The sequence below is a fragment of the Coniophora puteana genome (assembly GCF_000271625.1).
Source record: "Coniophora puteana RWD-64-598 SS2 unplaced genomic scaffold CONPUscaffold_18, whole genome shotgun sequence".
NCBI lineage: Eukaryota > Fungi > Basidiomycota > Agaricomycetes > Boletales > Coniophoraceae > Coniophora > Coniophora puteana.
In genome coordinates this window covers 680,070-700,960 of record NW_006913070.1, presented here as the reverse complement: position 1 = coordinate 700,960, position 20,891 = coordinate 680,070, and the positions used below count along the sequence as shown (strand labels likewise).

Sequence of the window (20,891 nt, the reverse complement as noted above, 5' to 3'; positions counted from 1 at the left end):
AGTAGCATGAGGAGAAGGATCGTCAGGCAAATGCTTATAATTCGAAGTCAGTCACACCATCGCACATTCTGAGCGTAGCTTTGTGAGCTCACCTCATGTAGCATACAACAGCGCGCTGACCAAGCGTTTTCATGAGGATGGCTCCGCTCCATTTCTTGTTTAAGGCTTGCATGTAGTAAGTGGTCGTTTTATAGCCGATCAGCGTCACAAATATAGCGTCCAGAGTAAACATTGGTATGCTGGTACTATTTTCACCTTTATAAGTTGATCACGCGCGTAAGACATAGAGGCTTACTAAGTGAAGCTCAAAAACGAGGTTGGGACAGGCTGCCTAACGCATATTCCAACTCGTAACTCTGATACTGGTTGACCGCAGTACTGATGAATAGCTGTCGGGGCAGATACGAAACCGTCTAAGACGTACCCTTGGTCAAAATGGCATTAGAAACATCTGTGGTGAATGTAAACGCTACAGTGACCACGTATAGGACAGTCACTGGAAATGTGATCGCCCTTCCTAGATCAAAACACTTCGTAAGCCATTGCTTTATTCAATTCACATCTCTGGGATTAAGGTCGTACTGGACTGGAAGATGGCCCTGACATGGCACAGAAGGATTGCTGTTGGAAGGTTATCAACTACTGTACCTACACGACTGTAGGTTCAAGGGATTTTTGCGTGACATGGAATCAAAATAAGTTCCGGCGAGACCAAAGTTCAAATGTCCGGCGAACGCGTGACTTTGAACCAGGGTTCCAGGTTGGCGACATCACCAAGACATCACTGCCGAAGACAACGAAGGTCAAGCCTAGGACTCTGTTTTATCAGAAGGAGAAACATTGAAGGCAACACGGACCACCTTTTACAACGTCTGTATGCTTCGTCCATTGGGTTTGTATACAGGCGTCTCAAGCCCTCGCCACCGGGATGACTGAATCAAAGTTGAAGCCTGCCGGTCAACTGTGGTCGCGGTAAGGGTTTCGAAACTCTTGAAAATTCACAGTAAAAAGAATGCAGAAAACACTCACTGCAGCAGCTGAACGGGTTTACTACATCAGAATAGAAGAGTCTTAACATTTTTTTCGTCACGCGGTGAGGTTCACTGTCTTGTGTGATGGGTGACGAACCAGGTCTCAAGTTCATTTTACGGGTCAAGCGTGAGGCGTGACGAACCTACGGTCGTGTAGGTACAGTATGTCGGGTGTCGGGATGTGGGCGTGACACTCGCCTTCACCAATGCTCCACACCATAAAAGCTAGCGTTTTATCATATTAAACATTGATGGGAGTTTCAACATGGAGGCAAGCGCTTACCAGCCATAACCGTTACAGCGCTCCACGCGTAACCTGAAATCCTTCAGTTCGGTTCCTTGGGCCCATTGTTCATCGTGAACACGACGTACACCTACTCTTGCGGTCAGTATCTGTGACCACGTAATAAAAACCACGAACAGTTCAGCTGTTTCACGAGTATTGACCACAGCTGCTCACGAGCGCAAAATTAACGTGGGCAAACCATGTAAAAAGGTTGATAGTCGTACAGTACGTTTGCAATATCCCGGCGAGAAGGGCGAAGTAACGGTTCTGATGTACGCCGGATACATTAAGAGGACGTGAAAGAGACATGTAGATTGCTGCTTACAAAGAAGTACAAGGCTTTGGGAAGCTTGATCCCGGGTCTCTATCAAGTCGAAAACAAGCGCCAACAATGTTAATTACTGGCTCTTTGAGCTAAAAACCTACTCTTACCCATATAAGGTCCACCTAAAGCGTTGTCCAACGGTTTCAGTGTAAGACTACTGTCACTTGAACGAAAGTTTCTACCTCGTCCGATAATGTGATGACTGGATGAATGAGTGTCATCGCTGCGAGTTCCAAAGCTGGTCAGGCTTACGAAGGTCCCATGCATACAACACCGCCAGAGCAGCTATATTAAGGAATAACCGGATGTTCGTCACAGGGAACTAACGGAGTGAGGTGTAATATGAACGAACCTGAAATTCGTTGGCAGACTGGCATCCCCTGGAGCACACTGCGAATAACCTTCACGTTGGCAGGGTCTGCCTCCGATGTTGTTGATATGGCGTCCATCGGATGGAAGGTGAAGGACGCAGCTTTGTCCTACGTCGGCAGAGAATTTAGTACAGGGAAAGGTCGGGAACTCCAGTTTTCGCCAGGCCAGACTTAATAATGTGTATATAGCTCGCAGCTACGGCTGGGACGGGTTCCTGGGTGATGACCTCACCAGAAGCAGATGTAACAGCACCTCACCGCTGTCGATGCAATGAGTTATACTTGTACCATGCGGTGCGGTGAGAAGATATAGGGAATAGCACGGGGCTCAGGTTGATGCCATCGTTATTGAAGCGCCGGCGATTCATCTCTGAGCCATCTCTGAGCCGGGAGCAGTGATAACATTGTCGAGGGATATTGGCTGGTTGTGCTTTGGATATAGGAAGCCAGAGGCTGAATTGCTGTGTAGTCCAGCAGCTGAGGTAAACGAACACTAGGGAAGAGGATAGCGCAGCTTTTGCGTATGCGAGCTGTGTTGTTTAGTATAATGGCACACTATACTCGTATCCCGATGTGACCGACCCGAGCGTTTCGGCATAGAATGGTGGTGCCAGCGTAGCTCTCATGCACCGAGTCGGACGGGAGCAACTGGCCCGAAGTCAGCGCTACGAGCGGCGCGAGCGGGCTGCGGAGTTCCAGGCACAGCCTGGTGTGGCGACACCAAAAAAGGTATTGCACAATTGCTTGCTGGTGCTCTTTAGGGCAGTGTTTGGTTAGATACGACTCAAATTTAACTCCCAACGGCGGAACGATCGTTCGACACGACAATGATAGCAGTTCTCTACTGTAAAATCAGATTTTGCTAGCATGGCGTTAGTATTTTGAGATTGCTAATGTCCACTGAATCTATGTGGACGCCTGCTACTGTGACCTGTTATGATCTGTTACTAGGCACCTTATGTTGCTCGTGTGCAATTCATGTCCCTTGGACTCCTGTTATCCGAAAGAACTATGATAATATTATTACAAAGAGAAGGCTAAACCCCCGACGGTGCATCTAAGGCGAACACGACCGAAGATTCTGTTACACCCGTTGTCTGATCACCGCGGAGCTGTTGCATGTTGACCTTGTTCATGCCCAATACGAGACGATTTATCGCCATCGCAAAGAAAGAGAACAAGACGCTTTGCGCCACAAAGAAGACATATGGTTCTGCAAGCGGAAGTAGCATGAACAGAACTATTGTCAGAAAGATGCTACGCTGGATTATTAGTCATGTATCGATGATCCAGTGCAGTAAACCTGCCTTAGATAGCATATGAATGCCCTTTGACCGAGAGTCTTCATGAGAGCTGCTCCTGCCCATTTTTTGTTGACGGACTGAGCGTAATATGTTATGGTCTTATATCCAATTAACGTCATGAACACAATGTCCAACACTAGCATCGGTATGCTGACGCTGTGAGAGATTATGTTAGATGACAATGGAGGTCTCGCATGGAAACTTACTAGGTAGGGGTTAGAAACGACACTGCCACAGGCTCTCTGATGCAAATCCCGAGTAGCTCCACTGGTGCTTGTGTATGCAGCAAGCGTGAGCGAGGGCCGAAGGCAATGAACGCAGCGTCACTTGTGACATACCCTTGTTCAAAACGACGTAGGCGACATTCCCAACAAGGGCGAACACTGCAGTAGCCACATAAAGAGCCGTAGCCAAGTATGTTATGATTCTTCCTTGATATTAGATACTATGCGTAAGCGCTTTACTTTGGAGGTCATGTTAATGAAGCGCGTACGATGGTGGAATATGGCATTGATGTGACACAAAATGACGGCTTTTGTGGAACTGTTAGCTATCCTGGGGGGTAACCTATCAACGTGACGCTTGCCTTCCCCGTTGAACCATACTACAAATACTAGTATTGATAGAATTAGTTATTCACCACTGCTTGAACGAGGATAGTGGAACCTTACCAGCCATAGTTGTTAATCCGGTCCAGGCATGACCTAAGAAACCCCACTTCGGTTTATGAAACCATGGTCCAGAGTGTAAGAAACGTACAGCTATTTCTGAAATTAGCCAGCTCAATTGTATCGACATGAATTACCAACGTTTCAGGTGTTTCATGAGCATTAATCGCAACTGTGCATAGATAGCTCGTCAGCATGAGAGAGTCATACCAAAGGATCTATTATCTGACAGTATGCCTGCAGACCCCCAAAGACGAGAGCGAAGTACCGGTTCTAAGTTACACCAAGGCATTTAGAAGATGATAACACGTGAGGATCGTAGCTTACAACGAAATATAGAACTTTAGGAAGCTTGATCCCGGATCTCTGGTGGCAACGGTAATGTTCTTGATTGAATGTTCATGCTGGAGAGCCACGTACGTACCCATATAAGATCCACCTGCAGCACAACGAATTGACTTTAAGATAGGGCTTTGGTCGCTAGAGCGTGATATTCCTACTTACCTCATCTGAGAACGTGATCACTGGAGGAATGAGCGATGCACTGCTACAATCGTGTGGGCAAAACAGCGGCTTACGAGTGTCCCACGCATATAGAACCGCCAGAGCAGCTGAATCGTGGACAAGGGTTAAGGAAATCAGCAGCGGAATGAACATATCAACGAAGAATCGTACTTGAAACCTGCCGACACATCGGCATACCCTTCAACATATTGTCGAGATCCTTCACATTGACACCATCTACCTCCAATGCTGCCGTTAAAATCAAGTTTCCGTTCATCGGAGGGCGAGCGTAGTTGAATTATCTCGGGAGTCGGAGACGTAGCCAGCAGGATGGGGCACGACAATGCCTCATTGCTGTCGATTTTATACCGCTCGGGGTGGGGCGCGCGCTTCGTAAACTATTGTTACTCATAAGTACATTAGACGTCAACTTTTGTTGTCTGGGAATCGGCTCCATACATGCACTCTCACCTGAAGTGATAAGGCATGCCCTTTTCCTGAACGGTTGTGGGACTCCGATTGCGCGCGAAGGGCACGGGGGAGATGTGCGCCTGGAGTGACAGCTGAAACTTGGGATGATCATAGCCGTTGGTCCCTATTAAGCCACAGCGAATGACGAGAGGTACATTGCGGTTACTATTGTACGCGTCAAGTACCATATCTAAAACCTATCAATCCCACTCCAATAGCATGGGTCGAATAACTCTTACATCAGGTGTTTTGCAACAACCATGGCGGCTTTGGTTTGGTCTGTGCGCCCTCTAAAGGAGAATTGTGCGTTGTTGTTTTGTGAATGCTGCGCTAGCGCTACGTCCGAGAGCACAGTTAACTCCCGGCCCGATCGTTTCAGCATGAATGACGGTATTGGCGCAGCTCTCAGGCACCGACTCGGGCGGAGTTTGCTGCTAGTGCGAGGGGCGCGGGAGATCCACATCGTCACAAACCCAGCTTTCTTTAATGGTAATGGCAAGGTGCAATGCGCAACTGTGCACGGCGATCAAAAGGTGGGTAAGTACTGAGTGCACTGCCAGCAGTCGCGGAGTACTCGATGCCTACGAGGGAGATCATCAACACGTGAACACGATCAATGTAGGCCTGGTATATGTGCGACCATAATGTAGACTGTAACATCCAAAGTATATGTCCGGCTTCGCAGGTACCGCGGGCACGGCGACTATCTTTGGGATCATATTCGGTTGGCTCTCTGTCGGAGCGGTTACAGTGCTGGCGTGGACAACTGAATCCGGGTCAACTCGGCAGAGAATCGGAAAGGTAAGGAACAATAACTACATACACTGGAATATCAGTGTTCATCAGCATATAGTCCTCCTTCACCCGCTTAACCTTAAATTCTTCTTAGCTCGTTCCACAAGTCGCTCATCTATGAAGAGATGTTATGAAACATCTTGAGTTTGAGCATATATGAAATCGGTTCTAGCACCAAGATCCACGAGGTAATTAATTTTCTAGCCCAACAGCATTGCATGCGTCATCATTATAGCTCTGTGTTACGTCAACTACAAATGTTTCACAGACATGTTAGCTTGTGACCCGAACATGTCTGATGCAGAAAATACTGACCGTGAATGATGTAGACATGGCAAATGCAATGTCTACCTCATGCGAGTGCTGGCTTGTAAAGTCGTTCAAACCACGTAAATTGGCCTTGTTCATACCAAGAACAAGCCTATTGACAGTCATCGCAAATAATGAGAACAAGACGCTTTCGGCAATGAAAAAGAATTCCGGAGCCAAGAGGGGGAGTAGCATGAGGAGAAGGATCGTCAGGCAAATGCTAAACGATCGAAGTTAGTCATACCATCACACTTTATGATCGCGACTTTGTGGGCTCACCTCAAGTAGCATAAGAAAGCGCCTTGACCGAGAGTTTTCATGAGGATGGCTCCGCTCCATTTCTTGTTTAAGGCTTGCATGTAGTACGTGGTCGTTTTAAAGCCGATCAACGTCACGAATACAACGTCCAGAATAAACTTCGGTATGCTGGTACTATTTCCACCTTTATAAAGTGACCTTGGGTGAAGTGAAAGAGATTGAGACTTACTAACTGAAGATCAAAAACGATACTGGAATAGGCTGCATGACACATACTCCAGACCGCAGCTCTAATACTGCATGGCCAACAGTACTGATGAATAGCTGACAGGAAAAATGGAGCACCGCGTACAACGTACCCTTGGTCAAAATGGCGTTGGAGATATCTGTGGTGAAGGCAAACGCTACAGTCATCACATATAGCACCGTCACTGGCAATGTAATCGCCCTTTCTAAATTCAAAATAATGTGTAAGCCATCGTTCCATACAATGAAGCACTCTTGGATCAAGGTCGTACTAGTTTGAAAGATAGCCCTGACGTGACACAGAAGAATTGCTGTTGAAAGGTTGTCAGTTTCGATTGGTACTAAGATATGGGTGTAACACTAGCCTTCCCCAATACTCCATACCAGAAATGCTAGCGTTGGATTCAGGGCCATATCAAAAGTATAAGTGTATTTGCTATCACTAAAGAAGTCGGCTCTCACCAGCCACAATCGTTACACTATTCCAAATATAGCCTGATATAGTTTGAATTTAAGTTGTAAAGTCTATTTCTCACAATGAGCAAAACGCACAGCTACACTCGTGGTCAGTATATGGAACTATATAACACAAACCAAACCACTAACAGTTCACTTGTTTCGTGAGTGTTGACCACAGCTGCTTACATGTACGGCGTCAGCGTAGGTATGGTATAAAAAGACAATCAATCTGACAGTACGTTTGCAGAATACCAGAGAGGAGCGCAAAGTAGCGGTTCTAATGTATGCCGAACACAGTGAGGGCACGTGAAATTCATGTAAGATGTTACTTACGAAGAAGTATAAGACTTTGGGAAGCTTAAAACCGGGTCTCTATCGAGTCAAAATCAGCTTCACTGATGATGTGCATTGCTTGGGGAGCTATAAACGCAAATCTTACCCAAATCAGGTTTACCTATAGCGTTGATCATGGACTCAGCACAGAGCTTCTGTCATCTGAACGGAGTATCTAACCTCGTCCGATAATGTGATGACTGGAGTATGTGTTACTGCTGCAAGCTATTAGGCTTGACCAATGCTTACGAAGGTCCCATATATACAACGCCGTTAAAGAAGCTACACACCAGACCAGCCTGATGTTAACCGCAACGAGGTTGACAGATCAAATGAAGTTATAACGTACCTGATATCTGCCGGCAGACTGGCATCGCCTTCAATACTCTATTAATGACATCCTCGTCGACGGAATTTAACTCCGCCAACGTCAGGCCTGCGTTCATTGCCGGGAAGAGTGGGAGATGAAGTTGTACGTCTTTGGGGAGAGCAGTGAAAGGTAGACTAGATGACTTCAGGTTTAGGCTCGAATTTTGGCCGGGAAAATATGACTCGCGAATGCGCCCGGGATAGGATGGTCGGAGGGGGGGATTGTCGACGGTATGCGTGACAGCCCCTCATTGCTGTCGATGCAAGGACTTACTTATATCCCCAGAATGCAGCCCGTAAAGCGATGGGTATCAGTGCAGGGCTCTGGTTGATGCACAATAATAGATACATCAGCGAGTCATTTCTGAGCCGGAAGCAGCGATAACAGTGTCGGAGGGTGATTGGCTGATTGGACTATGGATTTAGAAAGCCGGATGCTGGATTGATATGTACTTCAGCAACTGAGGTAAGCAGGCAAGAACTTTGTAAGGGGTCAGCAGGCCATTCGATAGCTTGAGATTCAAGCATTGTCACCACTGCTATTAGGTGTGGAGCTAACGCCTGCCGACGGTCTTCATTCGCGTAACAAAATCCGAATAAGACTCGGATGAGATCTACCCGTTTTTATAGGCCGCTATGGGGCCAAGGCTGCACGCGAGGGAGATGGGGAGAACGGGTGCCTTGAGAAAGTGACTGATCAAATCAACACTATTGTGCCAGAATCATAGTTCAAAATCTAACTTACCACAGCAACTGATGGAATGTGCTTTCTGATCCTGATCGCTCTCCGAACGCCACTTGTAACCGCAGTCAGTGATTGTTCTCTGTACTAGACAAAGCAGCCTTCTTACACCGATCACGGTAAGTAAAAATCGACGGGCATGATACATCCTAGGACGAGGATGGCACATACTCTGCGTATGCGAGCTGCGTTGTGGGGCATAAGGGCACGCTCCGCTCACACCCTGATGTGCCTGACTTGAGCGTTTCAGCGTGGAATGATGGTAACAACGTACGGTAGCTCCCGTGCACCGACGCAGACGGAAAAAACTGGCCCGGAGTCAGCGCCGCGAACGGCGCGCGCGAGTTGTCCCAGGCATATGCATGGGCAGAGACGCCAAAAAGGCGTTTTGAAATTGTCAGGGGGGAGACCCAGGGTGCAGATGGAAAGTATACTTGACTCGACGTGTGTCATTGGGTTCGTATTGCAGGTGGTGGGGTCAAGCGCGGCGCAGAGATGATATCGGATGAATGCACTAGAGAGAAATGAGACAATTGAGACAGCAGCTACAGAATAAGAGCCACGAAATTTCTGTGCCATTCCAACGGAATAAGGAGTGCAAGGCTTATGACGAACATACTACGTCTCGTATGACGATGATACGATGGTTTCGGGGGCAATATTATGGAGGCCGAAGTGCCTGGAACTTCTCGAACTTGCTCGCAAGCACTCGGCCGTGGGTGCGCCGTACACCGAAAGAAGATACTATCCGCTCGCAAAGGTCCATGGAATATTGGTCCGTAACGGCGTAGAGATGCAAACAGCCCCTTGAGATATAGAGATTAAAGGACGCCAATGGGATGCTTTGGTTATCTGAGTGGCGGCCTGGGCGCTCACGACCCTGACGGTGGATAAAACCGCGCATATAGGCACTGGGAGGGTCATGCCTGAGGCCTGAGCCAAGACGTGCTCAAGGGTAAGGTAGGAGACGGCGGAACCACGTCCGAAGAAGCACTGTAAGCAGGCCATGTTGGCCCCGCTTCCTGATCGCGGCGCATCGGATGAACCCCACAAGAACTTCGGCGTACGGGATTTGTTCATTTCTGATCAACGTTGGCAGTCCAATCTTAGTCGATGCGCAAGTCTGGATCGATCAGCAGATCCAGAACCAAGGACAAAAGTGCGTTTGCAGACGCCGGGACCCTGTTATCATCGATCATCCGGAGTTTGGGCAGCGTGAACCAGAAAAGTCCAGGGGCAGCACAGCGCATATAGGGACAGATGTGGGAAAGGCTTGGAAGGAGAGTCATGGAAACTCGGCGACAAGGGTTTGCTCTGCTTCCGTTGGGCGGCTCGTGTGATCCAAATCTGATTGTGGTGGTTATAATACAGCGGAACAAGTCGGATGGTAGAATTATAGCACAGCTCACCTCATTCAGTTGTGCTTCCTGGACCAGTTCAAGGTCAGGGCCCGTTCGCGTGGTATGAGGCGCGAATGAGACTGGACGAGGCGGCAAACGTGGCTGCGAACGATGCGGTCCAGCGCGGGCCACGGACGGGCGCACGACGGGCGGATAATCTGCGGCCGAGACCGCTAGGATTATCGCGCATATCATCTGTGCTTTTTCGAGACGCAACCGGATAAAAACTAGGCAGATGAACTTGGATGTGCGGAGGGTGTGGCCAGATATAAGACGGGGGTGATTTTGCGCGGGCGGGGCAACAGACGGAGATCCGGAGGCAAACATACGCATATGCACCTGGAAGACGTCACTCCGTCATAGCCCAGACGACCTCCTCCACCCCCCTCGGAACATCCCACCCCATCCCAAACCCCTCCCCTCCCTTTCCCCTCCTTTTCTCTCTCGTAGACCACGACGACGATGAGCCACCTTCGAAACCATCGCGTCGTTATCGCCTCCCTCTTTCTCCCGACCACCGCCGTCATTGGCGAGTCCAACCCGCCGTCTCCCGATCCTGGCTTCACCGGCGCAGGACCCCTCTCCCCGGCTCCCGTCGCTGTACCCGCACCCGCTTCACCGCCACCCGAGAGACCGCCGTTCCAGCACAAGCACTCGCGATCGCTGGGCGGAAACCCACCGCTGAAGAGCATCGTCGAAGATCTCAAGGTGCGCGTTTATGTTACGTCATGATCAGAGCCGCGCTTACACTGTTCCCCTCCTCCGCCATTGTCTTGCACTACCACTTTGCGTTATTGCATACACCATAAAACATACGTTTTACTAGTCCCGACAATCACGGGCCATCACTCCTATTTCGACACCAGGCTCCGAGGGCTCTAACCCGTTCTCCAAGTTCGCCTCGCTCACCGCCCAAAGTCCCGGCTCTCGTCCTCACAGCCGCGCCGTCAGCGGCTCAACTTCCCCTCTCAGCTCGCACGCAGGCAATCCCCCTCTCAACCTCACCGCCGCCCTCGCTGGTCTCCGCCTCACCCAAGCTAACGGCAATACAGCTAGCCTAAACCCCGACAACCTCAATGGCGCCCACACTGTCAGCCCCGCACCTTCCAACGGCATATCTCGAGCCGACGAGGCCGTCACACTCGCCACAGGGCTCAGCGAGACGCCCATGAACCCGATCGGCCCGCCGCGCAAGTTCCAGACGACACACCCGGACACATCGCACGTCTCGCGCCTGCAGCGCAAGCACCCGCGCGCGCCGTCTGCCATGGCGACGGCGGCGCGCAACTCGTCCGTGCCGCCCGGGTCGCCCAAGAGTGTGCTCGGCCATATCGGTGAGGCGAGCGATGACGGCATGGTGGAGGTGCCGTGGCATACGGAGAGCAACTCGCATTGTAATGGCGGGTTGAAGAATGCGATTGACGCGGTGAGGGACCGGCTCTCGGATAAGATGTGGGTGGGCACGTTGGGCACGAAGACGGACGACTTTAGCGACGTATTGAGGAAGGACGTGGATATGCGCATGTCGGAAGGGTGGAAGAGTGTGCCGGTGTGGATCCCGGATAACGAGTTTGAGAGTTGCTATGATGAGTTTTGTCATCAGGTGCGTTTTCGCTCCTTTTTGGTGTACGTGACTTTTATTCAACGAGTATATGCAGGTTTTGTGGCCAGCTCTGCACTACGCGGTCCCCGACGCGCCGAAAACGAAGCTCTTCTATGAAAGCGGGTCGTTCAAGCAGTACCAAGCCGTCAACCAGCGCTTTGCAGACGTGATCATTGCAAACTACAAAGAAGGCGACATCAGTACGTCTCCCCTCCCTACCATCCGCATTCCACTCACTGACATGACCCACAGTCTGGGTAAACGACTACCACCTCATGCTCCTCCCCGCCCTGCTGCGCGCCTCCCCAGTCACGCGGGACGCGCCCATCGGGTTCTTCATGCACGTCGCCTTCCCCTCCTCGGAGATCTTCCGCTGCCTCGCGGTCCGCGAGCCGCTCCTGCGCGGTCTGCTCGGCGCCGACTTGGTCGGCTTTCAAACTGCCAATTTTGCGCGTCACTTTAGGCAGACGGTCTCGCGCATTCTGGCGCTCGAGTCGCTGCCCAAGGGTGTACAGGTCGAGGCGCAGAGCGAGGCTGAGGGTGCGACGAGTGGGAGTGAGGCGGTGAATGGACATGGGGAGCGTGTGCAGGACGGGGAAGCTGGGGAGGAGACAGGTGTGAATGGGAGGGCAGACGATGGGGACGGGGAGGATGTGAAGCAGGGGAGGTTTGTCGAGGTGGGCGTGTTCCCGATGGGGATTGATGTTGGTGCGTTGAGGGAGAAGAAGTGAGTGTTTGGCTCGCGAGACTGGTGTATGCGCTGTTTGGGCTAACCTGGGTTGTCGCAGACGCCAGCCGGACGTCGAGTACTGGGTGCAGCTGCTCAAGCAGCGGTATGCAGGCATGAAGCTTGTCGTTGGCAGAGATAAGCTCGACGAGATCCAGGTGTGTACTGTGTATTTCTAGTTAATCGTAAAGATTCTGACTGCGCTATTTCAGGGTGTCAGACATAAGCTCGAAGCATTCGCGCATTTCCTCAAGAAACACCCGGAGTCGCAGGGCAAGGTACAGTATCCTCTTTTCTGCGTCTTGTACCTCGTCCCTAACATGCTATATCTTCTCAGGTCGTCCTCATCCAAGTTGCCCTCCAAACCACCGAATCCAACGAGCTCGCCGGCGGTGTCTCCGACGTCGTTGCACGCGTCAACTCGCAGTTCTCGACGCTCACATACCAGCCGATCGTGTTCCTGCACACACAGGACCTCACGTTCTCGCAGTACCTCGCGCTGCTCACCGTCGCAGACGCGTTCCTCGTCACGTCGCTGCGCGAGGGCATGGCGCTGCGCACGCACGAGTTCGTCGAGTGCCAGGAGGGGCGGCACCGGCCGCTCATTCTGAGCGAGTTCACGGGGAGCTACAGTTATAGCGGGTTCAGGAGCTGTATTGCGGTGAACCCGTGGGATACGCGTGGGACGGGGGATGCGATCAACCGAGCGCTGAGTATGGGGGATGAGGAGGCGAGAGAGCGCTGGGTGGTGAGTGTCGTGTTGTGCCACCCTTTCAGTCCTTTTCGTTGACGCCGCGCCGTGCATGCAGGACCTGCATAACCACGTCGTCACGCAGACCGCGCAGGCCTTTGTCACCTCGTTCCTCGCGCGCTGTCTGCGCGCGCACACGGAACACCTCGCGTCGCAGCACAGCAGCAGCACGAGCAGCAGCACCGTCCAGCACCCGTCGCCGCTCGACGTCTCGCGCCTGCTGCCGCGGTACAAGTACTCGAGCCGCCGGCTGCTGCTGTTCGACCTCGAGGGCACGCTCTGGCTGCGCGACATGTCGCGCGCCGCGCTGCAGGCGCCGTTCACCGGCCTGCCCGAGGGGCCCGTGAACGTCCTCCGGCGGCTCGTCAAGGACGCGCGGAACGAGGTGTGGGTGCTCAGCGGGCTGCAGGCGAAGGGTGTGCTTGATAAGGTCGCGGAGGCGGTGCCGGGCGTGGGCGTTGTCGCGGAGAACGGGTGTTTCATTCGGACGAGGGGTACGCGGAGGGAGCCGGCGGAGTGGGTGAGCATGCTGGGGAGCTTTAATATGACGTGGAAGGGGCCGTGTGTTGAGATTTTGAACTATGTGTGTGCTCCTTCTTCTTCGCACTTCTGTTTTGCGGGTGCTGACAGTGTGGTTTTGACGTAGTTCACGGAGCGGACTCCGGGTGCGTTCGTAGAGGAGCGCGAGGCGAGCGTGGTCTGGCGGTTTTGGTCGGGCGCAAAGGACGAAAACTGCCCTGATAGGCAGTGGGCGCGCAGGCAGGCTGCTGAGGCGCAGAACCACATCTTTGACAGGTACGTTCTCTCAGATCCGATTTTTCTTCTTACTTGCTCACCACCATGGCGCTCACTAGCCTCGGCGAGCGCTACGGCCTACGCATCATCCCAGGCGCCAACTCCTTCCTCGTCCTGCCCAACAACATCTCCCGCTCGACCGCCGTCGGCGCGATCCTGCACCCGGGCGGCCCCGCGCGCTCGCCCGCCGTCGCGCCCCGCTCCGCGTGGCTCTCCCCCGCGACCAACGCGTTCGGCGGCGGAGACGATCTCGGCGAGGTGGGCATGGGCGACGAGGCGAGCTTTGTCCTCGCCGTGAGCAGCGACGAGAAGCTGCTGCGGAGGCTGAACGATCTCGAGGGCGCCGAGACGTGCTCGACGAGTGGCAAGGGCACGGATGCGAAGTGGAGGTTGGACGCCAGGGAGTCGGTCGTCGCTTTGGAGCAGTTTGCGAACGCGAGCGCTTGAGTTGAGTTCACGGTGGATCTTGGAAAGGTCAATGGAAAGGGAGCCAAGTGAATTATGGATGTAGATTTTGTTGTGTTTGTATGCGCACTTGCTTCGGTTTTGCTTCGGTTTTGTATGACTAGACCTGCACTGTTTTATGTTTTAGATGTTTCTCAGCTCTGGGTTTTGCGACAGAACATTTGGGCCTAAACAGCCCTTTTGCATTTTCGATTGTACATAGATTTTCGGCTGTACACATGCGTGTAATATACATGGATACACACCTTCTGAGCATACTGCTGGCCGCTTCTTTGGCGTCTCGTCGACGTCAACCCACGAAAGCGCTCCGATCTCGCGTGATCTGCACGCCGGACGAGTGGGCGAACGTGAGCGCGCTCGGTTTCTGCGCGCGTACGGTGACGCGGGCGATACGGGGCGATGCCATACAGGCGATGCGCACGACCTCCATGACGAACTTCTCGAGCGTGAGGTACTCGGATCGCTCGATCTCCTATCGGCAAAGTACGAGATCAGAGCGATCGATGGAGCGGAAGACGTACCTCTGCAACGCGTTTCACGATCGCGGTATAATCTACTTCTTCTGTGCCTTCTGAATCTGACGGGCTAGATGGATGTTCGTAGAAGGTGAGGTTGGTGATCACCTTTTGCTTCGCGAGGCGCTCGGGAGGGTTGACGCCGATGAGGACGGGGAGGACGACGTCCTTGACGTGGACCGTCAGCGCTCCTACGTCCGCGCCCGAGGACAAGTTGGACGCTGAAGAGACGTCCGCTTCGAACACGCAGCTCTCCGCGAGCAGCACGAGCTTGGGCAGCTCGACGCGTACGTGCACGCGCTCGGCCATGGCGCCCGCGAGGCCGAACGCAGCCTGCGCGACCGCGCCTATGAGGTTGTGCACGCTTTGGAACCCCTGCTCCGAGGCATTTGATGGATTTTCGCGCGCGGCGACGAGCTGCGAGACGACCTTGGTGAGGTGGCCGTAATGCACACTGTCCTCGACCTTGTCGCTCGCGCCAGACTTATCGAGGAAGGATGGACGCAGGTGGAGGTGGACGGAAAGAAGAATGGGCTGTGCTCGTGTCCGGCCCCAGCAGTCGGGGCCAATCGTCGCGGAGAGGGAGAGGGACTCGATAAAGACGACGTCTGTTGCTGGGGAGGTGGATGTGGCCATCGTGCGAGGAGACGAAGGAAGGATGGGTGGTATTGTGGCGGTGCAAGACAATAACAGAGACAATAGCGTATCCGCTCACTACGCCCCGTCAAATTTTGTAACCTCACATACTCATCGCACAGCGTGTGTATATAAGAGGGCGTGTTGCTCAAGAAACCGCTCGTGTAGGTGTGTAATTTACAAGTAATACACGGAGAAGTCCTAAGCAACGACGACTACAGAAACAATGGAATACTACGATCGTGACTTGTCATATAAACGTAACGGCTTAAGCCAGTCCAATGTAGACACGATCTGAAAAGTCCAACATGCGGTATATTAGCAACTGCCTCGCTAAATCGAACGAAACCGCGCCGATGTAAGGCCAGTACGCAACTTGAAGGAGAGTGGTAATGAGGATGAGTGAAAGAAAGCGCGTGCTGATGACGTGATGGTACGGTTGAGGTGTGATACGGGGGAGTCCGTGTGTATGAAGACACCAGGTCTTCCTATAACATGACGAGAAAATGTGAGTACAAGGAGACGCAATAAGAGAGGTGGTAAACGTACAAGGTTCAACCCTACTCATCAGGACAAGGGTGATCACGCGACGACGCAGTAGTAGAGACCCTGGCTTTGGTTCGCCCACTCCTCGTCAACGGGAAGCTCCGGGCTGCCCGACGGCGAAGAAGACTCGAAAGAGATGGGAACGAGAGTGTCAAAGGAGTCCATTGCAGAGATCAAATGGACGTGATTGACGTGGGATGACGTAGGAGGGCTCGGGAAGCTGGGAGAGCGACTAGCGCGAGGATGAGTTGATCAAGAAAAGGAAACAATGGAAGGGCGTCGCAGAGGTCGTTCTGTATTCTGGAGCACACGGGTGATCAAGTCTTGGCTTATATACCCTTGCTCGGTTACCACGATGGATAGCCACTTTGGGACGAGACAATAAGCTGGAGGGTCCATGCACAAGGCACGTCCACGCCGACACGACGGACCGTGCGCGGCTGGTCTAGAGACGTGGTAAGTAGAGGCTACAAGCCATGGACGCGGCAGTACGGAGGCGAATATGCAGACGCAGAGATACTGTGTTATTGTCTGGGAGCCTCGTCGCGCCAGAGGAGGCGTCAGTGCAGTGTTGTCGTTAGGATATGGGTGGATGCACCGTGGAGACATATCCATGGAGCTCGCAGAAAGACCACAGAGAGCGAGCGGACTTGGTCATGACAAAAGCTCGGAACTCGGGGCGAGGGGGGCGGCTGACGGTGCGAGACAAGATGACAAGGCAGAAAATACATAGATGGTGGCGACAGGTTATTTTAGCTCACCAACGACCACATAGCTCTAACAATGAGTGTATCCATCCAAGGTTCTTCATTGGCCGATACTTGATCTCATTCGGAGGACAATTGCATGGACCTGAGTGTGGTGGGGCGTAGCGTGAGGGAAGAGCAAAGTTCGTTTGGCACCATTACAGCGGTTGAGGGGGCCTGTCCGCCGTACGCTCCATTGGATACACCTTGCGATTTATTAAACCGGGTGCTAACATCTTCCCGATTCGTATTAGAGACGCTTGGGATGGTGCGAGAATATCGCAGGGATGGGGTAGAACTAGGATGACGGAGGCTGGGTCGGCGGATCGGCTTATTGTCCAGAAGACACGTGGCGAACGCCAGATCGAGCAGAAACCGCCCCTGAGTAGCTGTGAATGAGCAATCTAAGGTTTCTTCAAGGGTTTCTTTGAGGTTTCTCAGACAATTCCTTCAAGGATTTTCCCTCTGAACTATTAGCAACAGCGACTCTTGCTAGGCAGCTTCGCCCTCTTCTCGCACCAACTTCCACTGAGATACTTAGCATCAGATACTCAACTACCCTGTTGAATACTGGAGATATCCCCCTCAGTGAGAAGCATGAGAATATCGCACGCTCTCGCCGATACCACCGATACGGTCTTTCAACTTGAAGCGGCATCATGCACATGGATGGGCGCATCTTGGGTGTCACAGGATCATCAACGTTTGAATTTGCAGTATTGGCCGGTCTTCAAAGTATTGAGCGTCGAGACGTCGAAGGTTCATGCACATGCAGGCTCCAATCGCCGTCAGAGCTGTGCCGAAGCAGGAGGTCAGCATCCGACGGAAATGATACACAACCTCCCTTAGCGCTCCGACACTCACCTCTTCGTATCCCTCACCTGCCCGTATTATTTCGCTATATAAAAGGCCCTACATTCTCCATTCCATCTAGGACCCTTGGGTTACGTGTCCTTCCCGATGATCGTCGTCTTTCCTCGTCATGTTACCTCCATTGACCACGGCGCGCTGCCGGATAATCTTGCCCTAGCCCGAAGATACACATCACCGAACCTTCCAAATGTCCCTGTAGGTGCCACAGTCGGCATCGTGATAGGCGTTGTTTTATTGGTAGTCGGTGGTACCTGGTACGCTCGAGTACATCTTCTTCTCTTCCACCACTCACCCAAGTCTCCACATGGGGGTCTCAAAGGTTATGTACGCGGCGAATGGCCGCACGAGACAGGTGTCTGAAAGAAGCTCGGGCTCTTCGCGATCGAATCGCGCTCGCTCCCTCGACGCGTATCTCCCCTGCTTCGGCAGCCTCGGAAGTTCCGATGCGAGCAGGAAACGGCGAAACGGACGCTCTACCTCGATACGAGACGCGCGAGCTGAGTCTGCCTACATATGCAGAGGCTGAAGGTCTGCCCAGTAGATGACGTCAGGTGCTATCCAAGAACGCGCACGGCATAACTCTACACCACAAACAGCTCGTAATATTATCGTTTTAACCATGTATGTCCTCCAACGTAATGCTATATGCCTCAGTCCACCTGTCTTCGTCTCTAACGCCGAAGCGTATCGACAAACTAGCCATAAGTCCAGGGTCTCCGTAAGCTTGATCTTCAATCGTCCTCCTCACTCTGAAGACCAGGTGATTGATGGCCATGGACATAATAGTGAAGAAAAATCCTCCTGCAATATCGACGAGCTCTGGTTTCAGTAGCCAGAATAGTAGCGCCAGGAAGACGCTTAAGAAGGTTCTGGGCACGGTTATAGCTTTCAGAACGTATGTCCGCGATCATACACAATCCCTCACATAAAGTAGAACACAAACGCGCCTCGCGCGAGGCTAGCCATCAGACTTGCGCCACTCCACCGCGTGTTCATTACCGTGAGGTGATATCTGACGGTCTTGGCTCCAATGAGGACCACGAGCACGAAGTCGCATACCATCATTGGCACACTGTCGAAAGGAACGGATAAACGGGTAGATGTTCGTCATGAGGGAAACTCACCATAGCATATAAGGAACTATGCCTGGTACCTGTACTGCACACATTCCGGTCGACGGAAGCGATTCTGATTGATGAGCATCAGTACTGGTATCATTACAGAAGAAAGGACGAAACAAACCGCTGTTCACCGCCAGCGAGGATTTGAGTTCGAGTATCTCTCCTGATATGTAAATGCTCCAACATATTATGAACAACGCAGTAACAGGCACAGTAACAGTTCTCTCTTTTATCAGAAATCAGACACAGTTCATGTCTGACTCGGAGTTGCTTGACCGAAGAAATTGTGGCACTCACTAAAAGAGAACAACGCAAATACGTGAAGCAGCAGGATCACTGCGGTGACTATTGTAGCACGGAGGATGGTAAGTACAAGAATCCTTACCTTCTTGAGTTAACCAGGCAATGATTCCTGAGGAACGCTATGTATCAGCGGGTAGGCACAATGCGATGATGATCTATTAAGTTACCGGTGAAGTCGTTGCCTATCTTAGTGGCAAAACCTGTATTAAATTCAAAGTGAAGCCACGACTTAAAGAGGTGGTTCAAGGCGTTTTGACACGTTCCTCACAGCTAGGGAATATCAGCACATGGACAACTAATAAAACTTGAAAAGAGCTTACTATTGCTGAAGGTTTGAGTCGAACATAGGAAATTGCACGTTTGCTAGATACAAGAGTTAGATCACGCACGTAGACGCAAGTAGACCACGTCCTCATTACGTACTCCACACCCAAAATACTCCTGCTAGCAGGGAGAAATATCGATTCTGCAAGCTCATATGGTCAGCAGCTCGTGTCATAAAATCTGTTTGAAGACGTACAAAGAAGAACAGAAGTTTTACCATCTTAAACTTAGTTCTCTGCGTCGATATTTAATCGTCATTACTTATACGCGCAACTCTCCGGGAATAACATGCGTACCCACATGTCAACCTGGTATTAGATGGATTAGCCTGCGATAATCTCCACGAATGCGATGGCTGGCTTTCGCACCTCCATTGGAAACGTTAACACTGCAGTCAACAAGCTTGTGAACACCTAATGCCATACAGATAACTCTCGACTCACCAAGATCCCATGCATACAGTACAACTAGTGCGACTTGAGTACATTCAGAAACGTAACGTTCAAGATGAATCGAGAATACGTACACGAAGCATAGCTCATCCGCTTGAACGTCTCCAAAGCCTCGATCAACGCATCCTCTTGAGATGCAACTAATTCCACAGAGGACATGTTGACGAAGAAATGCAATCGTTAGAGATCGTAGACAAAGTAGGGGGCAAGGGGAGAATAGTGCTGGGATGTGCGCACTGGAGGAGTATTCGGTGACGAGCAGACTCCGGGAGGACCATCAGTGATTAAGGCGAGATCTGACTGGGTCACACGGTGATAACAACCGAAATTGATGCATTTAGTACCGAGAGCATAGCTCTGCCTATACAGCATATTCCGAGTCACTGCTGTTCGTGGGGCTGGCATCCTGGGTGCGACACGAGCTCTAGGGGTTTTTTGAGTAATCCTATTTTCATAACGAGATTTTGCTACTTGTAGGGTAGAGTGACGGAGTGGTGCGTAGGAGAGCCTCCTAGTTGGGATGTGGTGCATACGAGCGTCACAGTTTTGTGCCCGTGTGAACCGTTGTATGGGATGCGGAGGCCGCGAGTACATATCGTGAGTGCATCAGAAACAAGTCTACCAATCAGTGGCTGTGCTAGGCTGAGCGCTGATTACTCGTATCTTCAATATTTCTGCCCGCTTTTGTTTGGTTTTTTGTTTGTGCTCTTGATCAGATCCCCTTGAGATCAGATTTGCTCTCGATCCGGACATCCTCAACCATTTTGGGCCGTTCTCCCGTTGATAAGATCATGGTCGGGCCTGAGCTGGCGCTTTGTTCGTCGCCATCCTTTCCTCCCCTCCTCCTTCCCCTCCCCATTTTCGCACCATGGGTCTTCGCAGTTGCACGATTGGTATGTCGCCCAAGTCCTTTAATGTTTACACACACTTATTTCAGCCCCGCCAGGACTACGGAGCAGGATTTTCAGTGCGTACCATATCTATCGCTTTTTGGCCATGAGCTCACGAAAGCATGCTCCTAGGTGGCGATAGCGCTCTTCCCAACTCCACTTGACGTTCGCAAAGAGCAGCTTGCCTCCATCCAACTCTACTCCCAACTTGCTCGTGATTTTCTCCCTCGTTGCATCCGATGCAGGGTTTGCAGGTACGCCCTCTCGCTCAAA

General features: G+C 51.7%; 7 protein-coding genes across 7 annotated transcripts; 3 read left to right on the top strand and 4 right to left on the bottom strand.

Annotated features, from left to right (window-relative positions):
- Window positions 1–3,050: 3,050 nt before the first annotated feature.
- CONPUDRAFT_77734 (uncharacterized protein) lies at window positions 3,051–4,766 on the bottom strand (the record flags this gene model as incomplete). Its single annotated transcript, XM_007776810.1, has 13 exons — window positions 3,051–3,226; window positions 3,349–3,473; window positions 3,524–3,590; window positions 3,656–3,700; window positions 3,811–3,930; window positions 3,989–4,021; window positions 4,077–4,157; window positions 4,231–4,258; window positions 4,313–4,351; window positions 4,410–4,424; window positions 4,490–4,509; window positions 4,564–4,596; window positions 4,688–4,766. 13 exons carry the CDS (start codon window positions 4,764–4,766, stop codon window positions 3,051–3,053), a joined length of 861 nt encoding a protein of 286 aa, XP_007775000.1.
- Window positions 4,767–5,220: 454 nt separating this feature from the next.
- On the top strand, window positions 5,221–5,876 carry CONPUDRAFT_77733 (uncharacterized protein; the record flags this gene model as incomplete). Its single annotated transcript, XM_007776809.1, has 4 exons — window positions 5,221–5,263; window positions 5,315–5,497; window positions 5,646–5,761; window positions 5,850–5,876. 4 exons carry the CDS (start codon window positions 5,221–5,223, stop codon window positions 5,874–5,876), a joined length of 369 nt encoding a protein of 122 aa, XP_007774999.1.
- Window positions 5,877–5,997: 121 nt separating this feature from the next.
- On the bottom strand, window positions 5,998–8,080 carry CONPUDRAFT_77732 (uncharacterized protein; the record flags this gene model as incomplete). The annotated part of the gene is made up of 9 exons (XM_007776808.1): window positions 5,998–6,006; window positions 6,071–6,284; window positions 6,344–6,496; window positions 6,552–6,618; window positions 6,682–6,774; window positions 7,031–7,063; window positions 7,467–7,481; window positions 7,710–7,864; window positions 8,004–8,080. 9 exons carry the CDS (start codon window positions 8,078–8,080, stop codon window positions 5,998–6,000), a joined length of 816 nt encoding a protein of 271 aa, XP_007774998.1.
- Window positions 8,081–10,333: 2,253 nt separating this feature from the next.
- Window positions 10,334–14,194, top strand: CONPUDRAFT_66580 (glycosyltransferase family 20 protein; the record flags this gene model as incomplete). The annotated part of the gene is made up of 13 exons (XM_007776600.1): window positions 10,334–10,579; window positions 10,698–10,788; window positions 10,996–11,165; window positions 11,211–11,474; window positions 11,530–11,674; window positions 11,727–12,058; window positions 12,137–12,201; window positions 12,263–12,359; window positions 12,414–12,479; window positions 12,539–12,949; window positions 13,011–13,535; window positions 13,599–13,747; window positions 13,807–14,194. The coding sequence occupies 13 exons, from the start codon at window positions 10,334–10,336 to the stop codon at window positions 14,192–14,194; spliced, it is 2,949 nt and encodes a 982-aa protein (XP_007774790.1).
- Window positions 14,195–14,501: 307 nt separating this feature from the next.
- CONPUDRAFT_159709 (tetrahydrobiopterin biosynthesis enzymes-like protein) lies at window positions 14,502–15,363 on the bottom strand (the record flags this gene model as incomplete). The annotated part of the gene is made up of 2 exons (XM_007776807.1): window positions 14,502–14,684; window positions 14,734–15,363. 2 exons carry the CDS (start codon window positions 15,361–15,363, stop codon window positions 14,502–14,504), a joined length of 813 nt encoding a protein of 270 aa, XP_007774997.1.
- Window positions 15,364–17,508: 2,145 nt separating this feature from the next.
- On the top strand, window positions 17,509–18,372 carry CONPUDRAFT_140310 (uncharacterized protein). Its single transcript, XM_007776806.1, has 2 exons — window positions 17,509–17,782; window positions 17,848–18,372. The coding sequence occupies exons 1-2, from the start codon at window positions 17,616–17,618 to the stop codon at window positions 18,071–18,073; spliced, it is 393 nt and encodes a 130-aa protein (XP_007774996.1). The 5' UTR covers window positions 17,509–17,615; the 3' UTR covers window positions 18,074–18,372.
- An 822-nt stretch (window positions 18,373–19,194) lies between these two features.
- Window positions 19,195–19,887, bottom strand: CONPUDRAFT_159708 (uncharacterized protein; the record flags this gene model as incomplete). Its single annotated transcript, XM_007776805.1, has 8 exons — window positions 19,195–19,222; window positions 19,273–19,315; window positions 19,376–19,418; window positions 19,473–19,511; window positions 19,573–19,584; window positions 19,645–19,664; window positions 19,720–19,752; window positions 19,803–19,887. 8 exons carry the CDS (start codon window positions 19,885–19,887, stop codon window positions 19,195–19,197), a joined length of 303 nt encoding a protein of 100 aa, XP_007774995.1.
- Window positions 19,888–20,891: the final 1,004 nt, after the last annotated feature.